Source organism: Macadamia integrifolia, chromosome 1 (assembly GCF_013358625.1).
Source record: "Macadamia integrifolia cultivar HAES 741 chromosome 1, SCU_Mint_v3, whole genome shotgun sequence".
NCBI lineage: Eukaryota > Viridiplantae > Streptophyta > Magnoliopsida > Proteales > Proteaceae > Macadamia > Macadamia integrifolia.
In genome coordinates this window covers 25,833,011-25,853,991 of record NC_056557.1, presented here as the reverse complement: position 1 = coordinate 25,853,991, position 20,981 = coordinate 25,833,011, and the positions used below count along the sequence as shown (strand labels likewise).

Genomic DNA, 20,981 nt, shown 5'->3' with positions numbered 1-20,981 from the left:
GGATATTATATCCAATTGGGTGGAAATGGATACCACCTGTGGCAGCTGCAATAATAATAGGGAGACCGTGTTCCATGTTTTATTCGAGTGTCAATTTGCCAAGTGGGTTTGGGCTGTCGGACCATTGGGCTTCAAACCGGATACCATTCCGGTTTCAGATGTGAATAAAATGGTAATGTACTATTTCAACTCTGGTCTTATACCCAAGAAGGACCAATCATGGTTCTTCACAATTTTTATGTTCACAAGTTACTTTATTTGGAAACACAAGAAACAACTCACTTTCTGTGATAACAAACCAGATTTGCATCATACAATCAAACATATTGAATTCTGGATCTCTTTCGGGATGACCGGTATGGAAACTGAAACACAATCTGATTGAAGGCGATCAATTGTGACACTAATACCACACACAGATACAAACATCATCATCATTACTAGTGTCAAGGAAACAGGGGGGGGGGGAAACATTTGCATGGGCCTTAAGTCTTATTTCATCTGGAACATGCCTAGTAATGGAATCTAACTTTTGTATGACAGGAAAGGATAGTGAAGTGAAGGCTATAGGGTTGATACAAGGGTTAGCAAAAGCATGAGCATGGCAGGTGGAGATCGATCAGGTGTGGAGAGATGGAAAGGAGATTGGATGGCTGCTTCCAAACAATCATGATTCCATGCTTAATTCATGGCCTAGAACTTTGATATTAGTATGTATAGAATTAGATAACTACTCTACTTACCCAAACTTTTGCCTGACAACTAATACTAAGTATTTCGGGGACCTAAAAAACAGGACTTCAGATGTAAGAACTCATTAGACTTGATGGTAAAATTTCGAGAATGATGACACTTTTCTAGCTTTAAGAACATTAATAATGGCAGATATTACATAACTATGACAAATAACAGGGAAATTATTTAGTGACTTCTTCTAGCCTAGTTACCCGGAAATCAACATGGCTCTCACATGCCCTTGCAAAATTTGAAATAGTTGTGCAATACCAAGATGTGCCATTAGAAGCCAAACATGAGTGATAAATTCCCCACCTCTTCTGAGTTATTGTGTGCATGGTTAGTCCCTCTACATTGACTAGCAGCATAAGATAACATCTCGATCCACACATGACTCATTATGTCCCATTTATCAAAATTCTCACCCTCAAAGGATTGCAAAGTTTTTGCAAGCCTACATCCATCAAATAGTACAGACTTGCTTTTACTTCCTTTCACTTCAATGGGTCGAATTTCTGTGTTCACCTCAAACAACTTCTCACAAGCTTTAATTTTGTCGAATTTTGAATCTGTTTTTTTGAAAAACCTCTCCGCTTCTTCACGAGTATCTCTGAACCTGATTTGACCAATCCCTTTATGCAACATAAAAGGACACATTATAAGAAGATACAACATATAGTCTGATAATAACTTGCTTGTTTCATGTTGCAATTCTGTAAAGGAGAAATATTATTATCGCACTCGTAGCAAAGATCTGTAGCAATGTGCCATAGAAGAATACTCTGGTCAAATTCTACATCATTCAGACTCCACTGAAGCTTCTCCTGGAGATGACTGTTATTTCCAAGTACATCATCACCTCTACTTGTACACAAATTCTAGACATCCTTAATCTTCACAACTTTTCTTGATTTTCTCTTAAGATCTTCGAAGATTATTTCTTTGGACTTAAAGAGGATTTCCTTCGAGCATTTGTAATCTTATTTTTCTAGTGATTTGTCAATACGAAGGAGCCTCTGAACTTTAGATAATATTTTGGGTGGTCTATCTTTCACACAAACACTTATAAAATTATATTGTGCCACTAAATTAGACCACCTTTTCCTAGAAGATGATCTTTTTATCAAAGCATTTGATACTACCAGTGGTACACATTGCGGATTGTGCTTCTTTATCCAAATAAAATCCCCAGTCAGAATAAATCAGAATGAAGATGGCATAGATCTCCAGTATAAATGCTCCAATGAACAAGATATGAGTTATGACTATGTCCACATGCGAGTAAGGATGGTTAACACCCTTCAAGAAAGGCACAAGGAGAGTGATAATAGACAAGACACTGATGCAACGTAAAACAAGGCCTACAGTGGAATAAATCAAGACAGTTTTTGAGTAGAGTAAATCGTACATGAACCCTAGTTCCACTTCGATCACTTTAAAAGCTCTTCTTGATGAAATCTCTTGGAAAAACATTCTGCTCTTCTTCCAGTCGTCACCACTTAAGATGACCAAAATACAAAAGTTTTTCATACTACTAAAGTTAGATGGGAAAGAAATCAGATAAAGGAAGTTCTTGATATTACAAGCAACACTCTCTCTTAGTCTTTTTCTTCTTTTAATGAAATAATCCTCTAGCCAAAAAAAAAAAAAAAAAGGCAACACTCTCTCTTATCCTGTTGAGATAGGGCAATTTATTGTGTCCCACTTTGAAAATTTTCATAAGAAAGGTATGGGGGTAGCGGCTGAAGATATTCTTGATTGTATCCCTGCGATCATCACTATTGAGGATAATGATTTTCTTTCTTCTTCTCCATCTGATGAGGAGATTAAGGCTGCAGTCTTTGATATGGACCCATCTAGCGCTCCAGGTCCAGATAGTTTCCCTGGATCTTTCTTCCGCAAATGTTGGCATGTTGTGGGACATGAGGTGTGTTTGGTTGTTCAAAACTTTTTCTGAGGGCGTCATCACCAAAGGGGTCAACTTGAATTTTCTTATTCTTATTCCAAAGGTGACATGTGCCACGAGGGTGAGCCAATTCCGTCCTATTTGTCTTGGAATTTTTTTTTTTTTTTAAATTATTCCTAAGATTTTGGCTATGCACCTTTCTTCTCTACTCACTCGGCTAATTTTTGATGAGCAAGGGGCGTTCCAGAGAGGAAAGGTGATCTCTTCTAATATTTGTTTGGCGTTAGAATTGGCCAATATGATGCACTCTAAGGCTTTTGGAGGAGGCTTAGCTCTAAAGATAGATATTCAAAAGGCGTATGACACGTTGGATTGGACTTTTTTATTTGATGTTATGCTCAAGTTTGGATTTTCCCAAATCCTCATTGATCGCATTCATCAGATTCTGCTTTCTACTCGACTTTCGGTGTTGATTAATGGGGGACCAGTTGGTTTTTTCAATGTGGAGCGTGGTCTTTGCCAGGGTGATCCGTTATCCTCCATTCTGTTTATTATTGCTGAAGAGGTTTTGTGTCGTGGTCTCCATTCTCTTAAAATGGAGAAGAAGCTTTGATCCTTGCCTGGCCTTAGAAGTATTTCCACTCCTTTGCATTTGCTTTATGCTGACGATATTTTTATCTTTATTAATGCAAATTTGAGCGGGGTGAAACATCTGAAGAAATTTTTGGACATGTATCAAGGCTACTTTGGTCAGAGTGTTAGTATGGAGAAGAGCAAGCTCTTCTTGGGCAAGATTCTTACGCCAAGGAAGCGCCGCATCAAAGAGATTATCGGAATTCCTGAATGTAAATTCCCAACTCGGTATTTGGGAGTTGAAATTTTCAAAGGTAGAGTGAAGAGAGATGTGATCTTACCGCTTATTGACAAATTCAAAGCGTGCCTAGCTAGTTGGAAAGGGAGATTGTTGTCTATGGTTGAAAGGGTTGAGTTGGTTAAATCTGTGATGTGAAACGTTCTTATTCATAATTTTGCAGTGTATTTAGGGCCAGCATCTTCCATTTCTCTTATGGAAAAATGGATTAGAAACTTCATCTGGAGTGGGGAAACGGAGTCTTCTAGAGCTATCACTGTGAAATGGACGTATGTTTGCAAGCCTAAAGCAGAGGGTGGCTTGGGCATTTGTAGATTGAAAGATATCAATATGGCAATGCTCGCAAAGTTAGCTTGGTATATCAAGAATGATAAGTCAACAGCAGCCTCCTTCTTGAGAGGAAGGCTCCTTTCCTCATCTGGTACCCCTAAAAAGTTCTATGTCAGCTCTTCCATTTTCATGGGATTAGGAAAATTTGGAGCTATGTTGAAACACAAGAGCGATGGGTTGTTGGTATTGGATCATAAATTTCTTTTTGGTCGGATAGGGGGCTTTCAGAGAAAACGATTATAGAGTCCATCACCCTCAATCAGTTCCAACCCCTTGATGCTAAAGTGGCAGATTTCATTGTTGAAGGCAAGTGGGAGTTGCCTCAGGTTCATTCTTTAGCCCTGCAAGAGCTCTGTTCAAATATCAAGAAGTTCTCCATCCCTTCTATTCCTCAACCAGATAGAAGAATTTGGTCCCTCACTCAATCAGGCAACTTCTCAGTTTGCTCTGCATGGGAGGGGATTCGGTTGAGAGCGATACGTGTCCCATGGCATAGTTCTGTTTGGGCTAAGGGTCTCTCTCTAAGTGTTTCTCTGTTTGGTTGGTGAGCGATGCATGGAAGGATTCCAACTGATGAAAAAGTGATGGCCTATGCTGTTTCAATGGCTTCTAGATGCTCGTTGTGCCATGACGAATCGGAATCTAGGGGCCATATTTTTTTATCTTGTCGATTTTCAATAATGGTATGGTCCAATCTCCTTCAGGTTTTTGAGCTGAATTGGTTGGGATTTCCCTCCATCCAAAAACTATTTTCATGGTGGAAAAGAAAGTCCCTCTCTTCTCCTTTGAAGCAAATCTGGTCTACATCTCTCATATTTGGCCTCCATCAAATTTGGCTGGAAAGGAACCGTAGAAGATATGATTCTAGTGGTAGGCCTCCTGGCCTAGTGACAAGAGCAATCTTTTCTGACTTACAGGGATTTGCTTATATTTCTCCAGTGCTAGTTAAGAATATAAAGGAGCTGCAGCTAACGTCCTCTATTTGCCTTACTAGAGCGAGGCCCAGATAGAAGAGAATACAAGAATTGTTTTGGGAGAGTCCTCGAGAGGGGTGTTTCAAAATAAACATTGACGGATGCTCATTAGGTAACCTGAGCTATGCAGGTGCTGGGGGAATAATCCGAAACCATAGGGGCTATACTATGAGATGCTTTGCCTCATTCATTGGAATTGTTTCTAACTTTGATGCAGAATTCGTTGCCTTCTTTGAGGCAATTCGTATTGCCAAGGCTCTGAATTTGAATTGGATTGAGGTTGAAGGCAATTCACAAGCTGTTATGTGGTGCATCGTGAAAGATTTAATTCCATGGAATCAAAGCAAGTGTGGTTTTCTTATTTGGAATTTTTAAATAGTATCCAATGGAGTATGACTCACTGCTACTGGGAAGTCAACGTAGTTGCAGATGGCCTTGCGAAACATGCTGCTGCGACTAGATCCTCTGCGGAATGGGACTCTGGTCCCAGATTTTCTGCATATGATATTGAATGGACGCAATGGAAAAGCTTAGGTTCTGGTTCTCGTAAATGTTATGCTTCTTTTGAGGATGTAGCATCATTTATTTAGTCTTAATTCCCTCTCTGCTAATGGCCATGCCGAAAGTGGATTTGGGTCTTAAGTTTGATCAGTTTTGTCTATTTGGACTTCTTTGTATTATTCTCATTCTTTTATAATATACTCTTTGCTGACCTTAAGCAAAAAACCACTAAGGATGAGATCCGCAAAGAGACGCTTGAATGTCTTGAAGCATTCATATGCTTCGGGCCAAAACCTCCGCATCGGGAAGATTGAGTTGGTTACTTGCTCTACCATGTGAAGGATTTGGTTTCTGTTGAACTTCTTCATCCATTTGCAACTCAAAATCTTCAATCCTTCCCACGGTGACTCGGGACCCTTTGGCATGCTTAGAATCATAATCGTTCATAAATTTGACATAATCGGGGCCTGCTTCTGGAGGATCAAGCATAGAGTTTCTGAAATTATCTTTAGTTGCCAACTTGAGAACCCATGTCCTGTCCCCATACTTGAGTACACCAGGGATAAACATGAAGACCGTGAGAATGGAGACTTGGCTATAAGTCCAGGACCTGATCAAAACATAAATTGCAAAACCAATTTGTTGGACTAGTCCAAGAAAGTGCGTGAGCCACAATTCATTATCTTCTAAGGATTAAGCAGTGATAGTGTCGGGAGTTAAGTGTGTATGGATTCCATTAGATGTATTGATTTGATTTGAAATCATGCGGAATTCATGTGATATGGCCATCCATCTTAATATGTTGCATGCATGTATTAGGAAATTTTTAACTCACTAAGCTGGTTAGCTCACCCCATCTTTTACAAAAAATCTTTTTCAGATTATGCACAGGGTCATAAGGTAAGGAAAGAACCAGATAGTAGATAAACGGTTCAGAGAGAAGATCCCTGTTTTTTTATCTCCTATACTTAGGATGATCTTTTGTGTATTGAACGAAGTTGTAATTTTGTGTAAATAAGGGAAAGGCTAGTTGTTGTTAACTATGTTGCCACAAGGTAGTGATCCTGGAGACTAATGTAAATATAATTTTGTTATTTGATGTGAACGAATTTTGGAAATTGTGTTAATGTGTCCCGTGATCATTATCATTTGATAGCCACTTGCGAGGATGTGATCATTCATGTAATACCCTATCACAAGATTGAATAATAAAATATGTTCCGTGCTGGACCCCAAGGAGCTACACCAAAATTTTTCTTTTTTAGTGGGATTGCGAGACTTGAATGGCATTGATAACAAGGTAATTAAAAATTACTCTCTGTGTATTTAATTCAAGTCAACAATATGAGGTTCTTTTATCTATTTGTTATGGGCTTGTATTTTGTTTTGTGCTTGGTAGCCCAATGGTTGGATGGTTGCTTTGCATGGGTAAGGTCTTGAATTAAGGAGTCATCCTCTCCCAAAGGATGGAGTTTTCTTATATTTTGGCTTGAAGCGTATAGTCGTAAATTTACAAAAGTAAGGATGGAATAGATAATTCACATTAAAACCACCATTTACAGGTACCATGAATAGTAACTTGGTAGTAGCATGCATTAAGGCTTATTGAGTAGAAAAGAGGTGGATAAGGGAATTATGAATATTTCACCCAAATGAAGTGAGTTGCAATTACATAAAGTAGATAGGGGTAATCGGTAAAATACGAATCTCATAGGGGTACCCAAGTGAAAAGAAAAATATCAAAACATACATTGATCCCTTTGTTTTTTTCCTACAAATTCATCTACTCAAGTATCCTGTAATTAGAGAAGGTGCTCAGTCTTGCAACATGAATCAAGCCCCTCCAAAGGTGTTTTTTATTTATTTATTATTAATTTTTTATTTAGCACATGAAGAGGTCTACTAATGGAATGCACGATTACCAGGGGAATTATTGGGCTGTTTCATATACGAGACCAATTCAAAATACTCGGCCCATTAAATTTCTAATATAACTTTTGTATAGGTTTCTGAAAGAGGCACTGCAAGTGATATTTTGAAAGCTCTCTTGCCGGAGGAGCAACTTTTTACTCATTTAAGCTTGATTGCCCACTATTCTAACATATAAATTCCTACAACCACATTATGCAATTACATCCAACGCAAGCATGGATGAGATTCTGGCAGCTATCATGACAAAGCTTTTTTTTTTTTTTTTTTTTTTTTTTTAACAAGATCCCCACTAGGGGGTTACAGACTTATAGGGCAAATAGAAAAACCAAAGGGGATCATTAAAGGTGTGAAAATCTTCTGCAGTGGCTGCATTTGTGCAATGAACATTGAGTGATTGGGAATCTCTTGACACATATGTCTAGATATTTTCAGTTGTGCGATACTCACATACCTCACCACTCATTACAGAGGATGTGAACTCGTCAATAGAGGCTACACTAGTGGAGCATAGCGGAGCACCTACGATGCACTTCATGAAAATTGTTCCACCCATGAACACACGCTCTCAATAGACAGTGCCAAACCCTAAAGCTATGGCCCAGGTGTAATGAAGTTGAAAAAAAATAATAAAACAAATAATGCCATGACAAAAGCTAAAACGAATGGCCGACAATAATTGATAATATCACTGTGGAAATTATTGTCCCAATTTGGGATTCTTATCTTGTAAAATCACTTTTAAAAGTCATTTTCAAATGTGGACATCCACTCCCCCTCCTCCCTCCCGGAAGTCTCGATCAGAGGATCCGAGCACTTCATAATCTGGCCCCTAACAGATTAACCTTTTTTCGCTTTCTTTGTAGTCATATGCCTAAAAAAATGTTTTCTTTTTCTGATCGTTCTTCTTTTCATGTTCTTGTTACCGACAAACTCTTGGAAATAATTGTGTGACCACGTGAAAAGCATTCAGTGTCATCCATCTCTGCAAAAGAAATTTTTTCTAATTCAACTTTCGTTTACATCATGACCATTGGTCTTTCTTCTGATGAATAAGCTTTTTCTTATCCCAACATTAAGTTAATACACTCCTTTAGATAAATTTTAGTATTATTATTATTAAGTGGAGCTCCTTCATACCTTTTGGGAATCTCATAATTTTTACTTTATAGAAAGTTAGTATAATGATTGGATCACCAGTAGAGACCTAGCTATACCTATGGACTCCGGATAACACTCCCTAATTATTTATATATATATATATTGGGTGAAAGTGAAACTCAATCATTTATATTTATATATATATGTTTCTTAAAAAAATTCATGTATATATATCAATAAGTGAATCTCACATTTCTTCTTAGATGCTTCACAGCCCTATCATTAAATTTTGGGTAAAAGAAAATTATCGGGTTGGAGCATGGTTCCAGCACCAGTATAATGGTTATTGCTTAATGAGAGTGGGTCGAAGCAACAACGAGAATGAGAATTTTTATTTCACAGGGGTGGAGCAGTAAATTGTTCATCCGTACATTGGGCTCGAAGGCCACACGACCAAGCAGTTTTTTTCCCCTGAACTCTGTCTTAAAAATCCACATTTCCTTTGTTTTAACTCTAATCTAGAATCCCAATAATCAAAATGCGAAATGTATGAACTGTACTTCAGAAAAATCCAATTTATTAAGGTTCATGTTCATGTCCACAAAGACCCAATAAAAGTAATTTGTAAAGTTCTCAAATTTATTTATGCAATCATATCTGAGGGTCAAGCTGATCTCATTGAGATTCAAATTAAATTACATATGGAAGACAAAAAACTTTTTTAACTTAAACTTTAAGTGGGTAGTTTTATAAAGGAAAGCTTAATTTGGACTATTTCTGTTAAATGAAATTTTTGATGAATAACTTTATGAAAGAAAACGTAAAATTGGATAATGATGTAATTTTTTCCACTTTATTATGGTACAACTGTATTCACAATTAAAAGACAAAAAATTATTGATTTTCCCGGCGTTGATTTTTTTTTTTGTAAAAACCCTGCGTTGATTGACTTGACTACAGTAGCTGCTTTCCAGGGTTGCCTAATTGCTGTTTGGGCTTAAGTCTTGGGGAATCAATCATTGTTCTTTAGGTTCAATTTTTTTATTGTAGCAAAAAGCAACTTTCTATAAAGTTAAAATAATTAGATTCCTTTCCACACACACACTGAAAAAAAAAAAAATGGTTAGATTCCCATAAGATATTAAAGGAGTTCCACTTGATAATAGTACAATATATGATGTATCCCAAATTCATTCGGAGGATTCTATCGAGATGGACTCACAGCACACAATCATTGTTTATCATTTTTTATTCTTTTTTATGAATTATGTTCCCCAAAAAAAATTCAAAATTTTTTCACACCAAACAGACTTAAACAACGATGACGTGAGAATTTGTATAAAAAAATAATTGACAAATACCTCCACGTGTTTCTCTCTCCTACCGTAATTTCTTGAGTGGCCCATGCAGGTCTCCCTTGATGAAAGCTGATCCAAATTTTTATCTTTTAAAAATATGCTGTCACCCACCAGCTGACTCAACTATCTTTAGGCATAAGGCTGTCACCAATAAAGTTAGAAAAAGGATAAATCTGATTCTGAAGTGAGATTTTTTTTTTTTTTTATTATTATTATTTTATTTATGTATTTATTTTTAAGGAGATTCCTAAACCGATTGAGGGTCGAAAAATTTAAAAAGCTACTAGTTGAGATTAAGGGTGAAACTAGGTCGGATTGGTCTGGATTTTTTAATATTTCAATTGAACCTTAGGTTTCAAAATTCAACCTATATAGTTACAATCTAATCCTGTCGGGTTCATACTCACGCCCAATTCTACTAGACTCATGCCAATTCAATCCGACCCTAATTGATCATAATTGGACTGGATTAGGTTAGGTTGACCCTCATTGACCCTGATTTTTTCAAGGTTTGGATTAAACTTTATTGATTATGTTTTAGCAGTTAAGATTAGGATTTTGTTTTTTTTTTTTGCTAATGACGTGTATCCAGGCCTTCGCCTTGACTAGTCCCATGGATCCATACTGACCCCACAACCACAAGGAACGTGTCATACCGGGATTGAATGAGAACCATTCAACTTTCACTAAAAGCAGTGAAAAGCACTAAACACATCCGTGCGAGTTGCCCAAGTTGCACCTAGTGGGAGTTGAACTTAGGATGTCTGAGTTTACGGTTCGTATAAAATTCGTTGCTCACCAAATCAAGATCACGGCCACAATGGAGAAGTATATCGAATATTTGAAGTAATTAGGAATTTTTGTCTTTGATGAAATTAGAAACTTTCGTAAAAATAGGTCTTTCTTGGTTTGACTCTGAAAAAGGGAATATAAAAAGGTTATTGAGAGGGAGAGGGAGAGGGAGAGAGGGAGAGAGGGAGAGAAGGAAACGTTGTTCCTTCGGTTATTGAATTGATAGATCGCCAAAAACAAAACATCCAAGAGCCATAAGTGTAGTAGCCATGGTTCTGATGAATAATCTTCTGATCATACTTGTTTGTCTTTTTACCTTAGCTTCAGTATCCACTGCGCTTCCACCACCACCACTAGTCCTGCCTAATTGCTCAGAGAAATGCGGAAATGTTATTATTCCCTACCCATTTGGCATGAAAGAAGGATGCTTCAGAAATCCTGATTATAATATTACATGCGAGAACGGCATCACCATCTTCAACTCCTATGCCAAGAGTTCGGATTATTTTAACCGTCAAGTTCGTGAGATCTCATTATCGGAAGCCGATCTGGTAGTGGAGGGTGAAAATTATGCTTTTGAATGCTTCGATGATAACGGAGAGACAATAAAGCGGCAAAGGTACAGTTATTATCTTGGACAATATACGCCGTTCACGATCTCAGCCACTCGCAACAAGCTCATAGCCATTGGATGCGACACCTTTGCGTACTTAGATTCAAATTATTTCGGAGCAATTAATTTTACAAGTGGATGCATATCTCTGTGTGGTAGCGTGCGTAGTGTGGGAAATGGGTCTTGCGATGGAACTGGTTGTTGCCAGGCCTCAATTCCTTCACGTGTCAAAGGTTTCTACCTCAATCTTGATAGCAAATATAATCACACTAGGGATAACAACGCCAATCCATGCGGCTTCGCTTTCGTGGGCGATCCAAGTGGTTTCACTTTTGATAAATCAGATCTTTCTGCTTTGAGCTACAAAAGATCAAAGATTCCAATGGTGTTGGATTGGGCAATTGGGAATCAGACATGTGAAGAAGCACTTCAAAATAAAACATCTTATGCTTGTGGTCCAAATAGCTATTGCTTTAATTCAACAAATGTCGCTGGCTACCTGTGCAAGTGCAAGGACGGTTTTGAAGGCAACCCTTATCTCCCCAAAATTGGATGCCGAGGTAAATTAGCTCATCTCTTTCTTAATTAGCTCATCTCTTTCTTTCTTTCATTCTTTCTTCTTCTTCTTTTTCTTCTTCTTTTATTTTAATTTATTTTTTTTGTGAACTTGTAATGATCAATTATGTTGGTAGTGTTCTGTTGTCAGCCGTTTACTTTGATGATTTCTGTCATGGGAAGCTAACCAAATCTTGTTTGTTCTTGCTTCTGTTTGTACCATGGTTTAAATTATCGGTATTGATTAATTATGACCTAGCTCTCTGCCGATATCAATACCAATACAGATTGGATGAATTAGCCTTTATCAAACAGTTTGCCTCCATTTAAAAATAAAATGCATTTACCATGCACGGACTAAAAATTAGATTCTTAAACGATTTTATCGTTACCATGAATGAAAAATTAGATATTCAAATGATTTGTACATTTACAATGGACTAATAATTAGATTTTAAACGAGTTTACCTTTACCATGGACAAAAAATTAGATTTCTGAAGGATTTTTTTTTTTTTTTTTTTGATAGGTGAAATAAATAACAGCGAGAAGGCTATAACTCGAGAATTACTGTACTAGGCAATTGTTATTAAATCCATAAGTTTACTTAGTATTTTAGAACGGTTTTTATTTTCTACCATGAACTAAAAAAGAGATTTTTAAACAATTTTACTTTTATCACGGATTGTCAAACCGATACGGTATCTGCCAAGTATGGGTTATAATGTCAATCGATACCAATATTTGAAGCTGTGATTGGTAATGGATATGACAAGGGTATACTTTCCAGAATATTGGGAAATCCATAAAATTGTCACCAATAAATAAATAAATAAATAAATAAAGAAACCCATATGATAAGATGTTATTGCATCGTGAGGCTAACAATATGTTTAAATTATGCATTTTAGTCTTGTTAAACTGGTTCATTACTTCAATAGTTCTCTTATATTATTAAACATGTTTGAAATGGTATAAGGTCGAAATTCAATGATATGTAAGTTCTTCATTTTTCTATTTATTTATTTATTTATTTATTTATTTTTTAAATAATTTTTATATATTTATTATATTAAAAAAATGGCTCATCCTATCTAGGTTCGACCAGGCCAAGTCACTTATTTATTGAAAGTTGAATCAACTCAAAAAGTCTTGTTTTCCAACTATTTATTTATTTATTTATTTTTGGATAGAATTTAATATGTTGATGAGATGTTAATGCATCGAGAGGGCATGAGGTTGATGTATCTATGAAGTTTAACATTTTTCGAACCTACAATAAGACCGAATTCTACATTTTTGACTTGATATTTTGGCTATGAGATTTTTTTTTTGGAACATCAAAGGCAGCCTTAGTACTAAGGCATGCATATGCCTCTTAGTGAGTTTCATAATCCCAAATTTAATTTGGTAGAAATTGAAGTGTTCGGAATTTTGAATTTCCAGGTGCTTTTTGTTTGTTTCTTCCTCTATAAATGACAATGCCAAATATGGAGGGTTGAAGTAAACAATAAGCTTGTATTTGAGTTGTCTGAATATGCTTAGACGTTAACTCTGTAATATTTTTATTTTTTGATTCGATTCTGTTGAACAAACAATAAAAAAAGAATTAAATAAATAAATAAAAAATGAAAGAAAGAAAGGGACTTGTCATAACTAACAAATTTTCATTGTTCATGTGCATGGGGTACAAAGACATTGACGAGTGTGAGAACGTAGGCAAGAATCAATGCCACCTAAGTGGTAGTTGCATTAACACCATGGGAAGTTATAATTGCTCCTGTCCAAAAGGCTACAGTGGGGATGGCTGGGTAAATGGGAGTGGCTGTGCTAGAATGCCGTATACTTACATAACCATTATTACAGGTATCACTACTGTCCATAGCTCATTTGCTTGTCAGCAAAATCATATTTATATGGATCGAGTTTCCTTGAAGCCACGTGGTGAATGGATACCTATTCTTTTTTTCACTAGAAATTCGTGTATATTAATTATAAAAGAAAAAATAAATAATGTACAAAAAAAGAGGGAGGGAAGGAACCCACATCTCTCACATGGTCAAAAACTCGTGGATTGCACGAGTTCCACCTTCGGCATTGCCATCATCAGAACAAGGCAAACACACTTAACAATCACAAAAGACAGTTAAGACTTGACAGGGTAGCTAAGGTTGACTAACCCAACCCACCTTTGGCATTTCCATTAGCAGGAAGAGAAGACCAGCAAAAGCGCCCACAAAAAGAGGGAAAAAAAATTAACAGACATAATCAAAATATTCTGAATCTTGGCCGACAAGTAGCATCCATTTCCAACTCCATCCTAACCAGGGATGACTAAGACATCCCTGGGGAAGAGACTTCTAGATGCGCGGCGGTTTTTGAAAGAAAATCTGCTACCAAATTTACTTCCCGGAAGCAATGAGAAATTTTCCACTCAATTGAGCTCAGATACTGTGAACAATTTAACCATCTTTGCTGAACAATTCACGGGACTTTCTTCTTAAGCAATAGGGTAACCACGCACGATGGGGGCAACTCGATGGGGGCAGGGATTTGATCCCTTCGATCTATGCTGAAGATGGGGGAGTCCCAGTTCTCCAGTTCTCTAGCCGACGCATACTATACTCTTTCTATTTTCTCTTACTAGAGAAGATCCGGACACATTTGGAGGGTAGATTCTTGTGAAATTGTTAAAGTGAAGTTAGGAAAACTGTTTATATTACATCTATGACCGCAAGTGTTAACGACTATGCCCCAAGGGGCAATTATTCACTAGATGTGTAAATAGTCTTTGTCAGGTCCGTGGGTAAAATATAAAATTGAAATCAGTAGAATCTATCTATTCGAAAAGCTACAAGTAGGGGTGAAATTTTGTCAGGTCCATAGTTAAATATAAAATTGAATCAATAAAGTCTATTCGAATAGCTACAAATTGGGGTGAAACACGACCAGATTGGGCCAAACTTTTTAAAAATGAAACCTAAATCTAAGTCCCCTAAACTCAACCAAGCTCAACCTAACCCTAAGTCAAACTGAGATATCTCAGTCTAAGCACAACGCAGCCGGGATTTGGCCAACACAACCCGACCTTGATTGACCTTGATTGGGCCAAATTGGGCTAGGTTGGCCCTGATCTGTTTTTGCTTATGAATGGTTCAAATTTATCCACTTGAAACTAATCTCCTAATTTCCTTAAGAAAATAGTGTAGGAAGAAAATTCCAGCAAGGCAACCAAGTCAACAAACCAAAATGATAGGTGGGAAAGTCTAGAAAAAGGGGGGATGGATTAGAAAGATTGAATTTTTTTTTAAACTTTCAAGTAATTGCCAAGTTGTGTTGTTGTCCGCCTGTGTGAGCTGTATCAAATGGTTGGCTTTGTTTTATCAAGGGAAATGTTCAAACTCGTTAAAACATTTCTCTAAACTTGTTATCCAATACAGTATCATTCTCTACTTGGAATGTCTATATTCTCTATCTTGTATATATGGGAATATTATCACAAGTGATATCCCAGCTCAATGTAATCTCTTCTTACTTATTGTATAGATAGGTTAGGAATCTATTGATGTACTCTATATATACTGTAACTGGAGAATGACTAATACAAGGAATACCATTAACATTAGTATGGTATCAGAGCCATCAGTTCACGCCTAATACAGAATAAAAAATCCTAATCTCTTCCTTTCTCATTTATTCTCTCCCATGGCTGCTACCGATCCCCCTCCTTTCTCCTACTTTGGTGTTTGGTAGAAAAATTCTCCATCAAGGATTTCGGTGCCCTTCATTTCTTTTTGGACATCAAAGTTCTCCTTCAATCTAAAGGACTTATGTTGTCTCAGTCACACTACATTACTGATCTTCTCAAGAAGGTTGGCATGACTGATTGCAATCCAGTGCAAATCCCCATGGCTACAACATAGAAACCGACCTCTTTAGGGGGTGAATTGATGACCGACCCAACCCAATATCGCTCTATAGTGGGCACTCTCCAGTATGTGACACTCACCCATCCTGATGTCTTTTTTTCAGTCAACAAGGCCTATCAATTTATGCATGCTCCAACCAATGATCAGTGAGTGCTTGTTAAACACATCCTACGTTATTTAAAGTAGACCATCGATCATGGCCTCCTCCTTAAACGGTCTTCCTCTCACAAACTTCAGGCTTTCTTTGATGCTGACTAGGCTGGCAGTGGAGAGGATCTTAAGTCTATTGGGGGTTTCTCTATTTTTCTTGGAGCGAACCTTATTTCATGGACATCTCACAAGCAGAAAAACGTTGCAAGATTCTCCATTGAGGCTGAATACAAGAAAATAGTTGATGCCTCTACTGAGCTTTGGTTAGAGTCTCTCTTTACTGAGCTTAGACTCTCTCTACGTGGTCCCCTTATACTCTGGTGTGACAATATTGGGGCTATATACCTCTCGAAAAATTCCGTGTTTTATGCTCGGACTAAGCATGTTGAGGTCAATTTTCATTTTGTCAGGGATCGGGTTGCCAAACAATAGCTATCGGTTCAGTTCATCTCCACCCATGATCAGCTAGAAAATATTTTTACAAAGCCTTTGGTTGCCTCACGGTTTCAATTCTTACGGGACAAGCTGAAGATTCGAAGTTTCGATTCTTCTCTGTTCGGTAGTTATTGTGCCATGTTAGTGCTTCGTATTTCTCTAATTTTTAATGAAATAGAATTGGGTTTCATATGAAGAACTCTTCTAGGTTCATAAGAAGCTTGGAGCAACTTTGAAATTTTATTTGATTCAATTGTATACAACTCAAAATATGTCCTCATTATATAGAACTACAACCTTTAACCTAGAAGACTATAACAATCTTTTAGAATTTCAATTTGTGACATGGACCAATCACAAAATGCATTAGAAAATAAAAACTCAATATAAATCTTAAAAATAAAAAATGTAGTTGAGGTCTTCCATTTGTTGAAGTCTCCCATGCCTTGATTCAAGAGTTGAGGTCTTCCAATGCCTTGATGCAAGGCTCAATACTTTGATTCTTGTTTCAAGATGAGTAGTGACTTCCAAGTAGGTTTTCTTTGTAGCTTTCAAGGGAAGAGAAACTTCTGAACTTAGGGAAGAGCAAGAGTAACTTAAAGGAATCTCTTAGGGACTCTCAATGGTGAATTTGGCCAAGAATGTTTGGGCCAACTTCTTTGGTGCTTTTTGATGGTTTGGTCTACAATGTTGTTGGGGTTTTGTCATACCTTGGTCCAGGGCCAAATGTGCTTTCTGGGCTTGGGCCTTGATGCGCATAGATCTACGCAAAGGCTTAATTGTTGAGCTTGGATGCAATTGCGCTGCATCAATGACTAATACAAGGAATACCATTAACATTAGCAAAACTTCACTACGGTGCTCAATATCCTTTTGGCATTCGGAATGTTCGGATTGAAAACACTGAAATTAGTAAGAAAACTATTTTAAGTCTTTTGATAACCAATTTAATTTCGTAAACTGGAACACTTACAGGGGAACAAAATTAAGAGAACTCTCCAATAGAAAATCCTGAAATACAATGCACCTGAAATAATAAACCAGGCGTGAAATCAAGGAGGTGATTTGTTTCCCAGAGTGCAAGCTTCAGAGTGGAAACACTCAAAACATTCTTCAAAGGGACGTCTTTAGAGGGCACAATTTCGGAAAAGTGAGTGGAGCGGAAGAGGTGAGAGGAGTGGGACAGGTGCGCGGAGGTTGCGTTGGAGATGATGAGAAGGATGGTGGTGCGAGAGAGGATGTGGCCAGGGGTCTAGTGGTGATGAATGTAACGGAGGAGGCTGGGGTTCATCTGGAGGGAGGCAAGCTCCCCTCACCTTGGTTGTTTTGGATGGTATAGTGCCCCATTATATAAGAACTCGGGCATATTCCCCTATCATTTCTTGTTCCATCCCATCGGTAGATCAATCAAGAGAGGTAGGAATAAACCACTACTAACTAACTAACTAACTGATACAGGCTCGCTGAGACCTATCCTACTAACTCGCAAACTGATATAGGGAGCAAAGGCTCTTGGTAGATGGTACGCTTTGCCTCGCTTCTTCACCCGGTGACTGATTTATCTATTCATTACTGTTTATGATAGTTTCCTATCATATCATTATGCAAATTCTGTTCTATCATTTTATGTGATCATATAATATCAGGTTTGATCATTATCACATGATTTTCTATCATTCCATGTATCAATGTCATATGATATTGATCTTACCATTTCCATGTATCTTATAGAATTTTATTATTTTATTTGATTCATGCGTGTTAAAATCCTTATGATATTGTTTAAATAAACATAGCATGCATGTTGATTTAAAGTTTTTCAAATTCTTGGCGGAGAACATTAGAAATCAAGCATTTGGTAGAGAGATCACAATTTTTGGACATGGTGGGTGCCCAACACCTTCTCTCTTTCTCGTAACCTGACATGGGGCCATGTCTTTATTAGCAGACCAGATATGAAATCAAATATGTGGTTTGATCCCTAAATTGGAATTAATCCCCCAATTCAAACTCAATTTTCAAATCGGTATTGGGTTTCCAAATAGGTTTATGGGCCAAAATCCTAGGTGGCTACTTGAAAAATCAAGTTTTCCGGATTCCCCTTAGTGTACATTAAAAGTGAAAGCATCACCGTAAAAAAAATGACAGGTGAGAGATAATAAAAAAAGAGAAAGATTGGGGAAATAATAAGAGATAATACTCCCTCAAGAAGGAGAGAAGGAATGGCGAATCCAAAAGGAGAGAATGGCTGGGTAACCCTCTGTTCACTATTCTTACAAGTTCTTTTTCACATAATTTTTTTTTTTTTCTATTTTTCGTTTTAAAAATTAATTTTACTCTGGTTTCTTCCTTGTAGTTGCAACATGGAGCCTCGATGTTAAAGCCAAGTTTTATATTAAAAAGTAAATTATACAATGAAATTTTTATTATTATTATTATTATTTTTTTTTTTGGCAGGTGCAAGCGCAGGCTTTCTAGTTCTGCCTATCTTTATTTTGTTTTCGTTTTGGGCATATAAGGGAATACGGAGAAAAATAAATTTTGAAAATAATGGAGGTATTCTAATGAGGCAACAAATAAATTTGAATCATGGGGACAAAAAAGGTTTCAAGCTTTTCACCATAAAAGAGCTACAGAAGGCAACCAATAACTTCCGTGAAAAAATCAGAGAAGGAGAGTTTGATGAAGTTTTCAGGGGAGAGTTACCATCTGGTAAAGGAGAAGTTGCTATTAGGAGACCCAAAAAGATGTATAAAGGCCATATTATACGGTTTATAGATGAGGTTGATATTCTGTCTCAAACTAATCAAGACAATGTAGTAAAGCTCGCCGGTTGCTGCCTAGATTTTAAGGATCCAATCTTAGTTTATGAGTGTTTTTCCAGGAGGACCCTCTTCGACTATATCCATGGGAAGAATCATGCAAAACCTCTTTCATGGGAAGACCGTATACGAATTGCGACAGAAACGGCCAAAGGACTAGACTATTTGCACTCTTTTCATCATTCATTATCTATCTTTCACATGAATGTCAAGTCTTCTACTATACTTATAGATGATGAAAAGAAGGCTAAAGTATCTGATTTTGGAGCCTCAGGATTTTTTCCAGTTGGACTAGATGAAACTAAAAAAAAGGCATCAAATAGTGGGTACTTAGACCCAGAATATTGTGATACAGGTTGTGAACTAAATGATAAAAGTGATGTTTATAGTTTTGGAGTTGTTCTAGCAGAGCTTTTGACTGGAGAAAAGAGAATAATTTCATCAAAGGAAAAACTGGAAATGTATTTTATATCACCAGTGAAAGATGGGAGACTTTTTGATAAAATCCGAATTCAAAACGATGGGAAGGAAGAACAGTTCAGGAAAATTGTTGTGCTTGCAATGAACTGCCTACAGGATAAAAGGGAAGATAGGCCAACAATGAAGCAAGTTCTGAAGGAGCTTGATTCTTTTAAAAAGCTTAGCTTTTTTGAGAAACCTTCATTCCAACACAATCAGAAGACTGAACATCATCGAGGTGAACCATCCACAAGTTCTAACATTGATGCAGGGTTTGAAATAGATGATGGTTGTTGATTGTTTAACTGCTGATGATCTTTGCAAAAATTACAAGGTAATCTTCGTTTTTTTACCAGATGAAATCTTGAATTGTATAGGCTATGACCCTATTGGGACTTAAGAGTGAGTTGTCATGTTAGGAATGTTTGAGAGTAGATCAAGTCCTCCTACGATAACCATTCTCATACGGGGCTGATCTGCACAGATGGAATCTACCCAACAATCAATTATGTGGGGTCCATTTGCGTGGATCAATCGATACGAGAATGATTCTCGTACGAGAACTTTACCCACACTTGGAATGTTTGCTCCTTTACATGTTGTGGGATTCCTATCTGGTTGTGGGCCCTTGTACCAACATGTGGTCAATAAAAACTTGTAGGGCCATCAACACGGATGGTATTTTTAATTTCACAATGATAATGTGGTAATCATCTATGCCCCTGTATCTAAGCGCTGAGACCACATGACTGGACATTTTTATTTTTCCCTGTTTTATATATCAGCTTTAGAGGGGTTTCATGTTTTCCATTTGTCCTACTAAGTTTTTTTCTTTATGAAGGTGAGAGGGAAGAAGGTTGCTTCTCAACCGATTGCATTGATGGAAGTGCTGAGGCATGCTTAGTGAGTTAAGCACTTCAAGGTTATCATATATTTTGGATGCTGGAGTAGTTGTGGTGCCTGTTTCTTAGTTTGTGGGAGTTTAGGAATGTTGACTTAGGTTTTCTATAATAGTTGGTTTCTTTTGAATCTATCTTTATTTTATGGTGGTATCTACTACAAATTTAGTGTGGTCGACGGATGTGCTTCAGTTTTTGTCTGATGATGCGATGGGTAAGTTGCGATTCAGATTCTGTTAGTGGTTTGGTTATTTTCTTAGCGTCTTGAATCATTTCCTATTGATGACAATGCCGTAGGCGGGTGATGGTTCTAGGATTTGTGATTGTTTCCATGTATTTTCTTTGAGTGTGGTTCCTTGTACAGTTTTTTCTCATCTTTTTAATATACATGACCTTTTAGTGAAAAAAAATAAATCCATGTGTGAGAATTAATGTCAATTTGGAAGCTTTGGTTTTTAGTATTGGTGGGCATTTTCCTTTTTCGTGTTAATAGAATATTTTCCTATCAAGGAAAAAAAAAATGAAATATTTATCATAGAAGAATGCCAACTGAGAGCTTTCAATTCATTACTAATGATGATTGTGTAACAGCTCAAAAACTTGTCAAATCTATTAAGTAAATTG

At 37.0% G+C, this 20,981-nt stretch overlaps 2 protein-coding genes across 3 annotated transcripts; both read left to right on the top strand.

Moving 5' to 3' along the window:
• Positions 1–2,464: 2,464 nt before the first annotated feature.
• On the top strand, positions 2,465–3,254 carry LOC122072597. Its single transcript, XM_042636962.1, has 2 exons — positions 2,465–2,662; positions 2,823–3,254. The coding sequence occupies exons 1-2, from the start codon at positions 2,465–2,467 to the stop codon at positions 3,252–3,254; spliced, it is 630 nt and encodes a 209-aa protein (XP_042492896.1).
• Positions 3,255–10,670: 7,416 nt separating this feature from the next.
• LOC122082239 (wall-associated receptor kinase 2-like) lies at positions 10,671–20,795 on the top strand. 2 transcript variants are annotated; one of them, XM_042649708.1, is made up of 4 exons: positions 10,671–11,670; positions 13,359–13,529; positions 18,635–19,792; positions 20,300–20,795. In XM_042649708.1, the coding sequence occupies exons 1-3, from the start codon at positions 10,767–10,769 to the stop codon at positions 19,753–19,755; spliced, it is 2,196 nt and encodes a 731-aa protein (XP_042505642.1). In that variant the 5' UTR covers positions 10,671–10,766; the 3' UTR covers positions 19,756–19,792; positions 20,300–20,795. The 2 variants fall into 2 exon arrangements, with proteins under 2 accessions (XP_042505642.1, XP_042505650.1); XM_042649716.1 differs by lacking the exon at positions 13,359–13,529.
• The last annotated feature ends 186 nt before the right edge of the window (positions 20,796–20,981 follow it).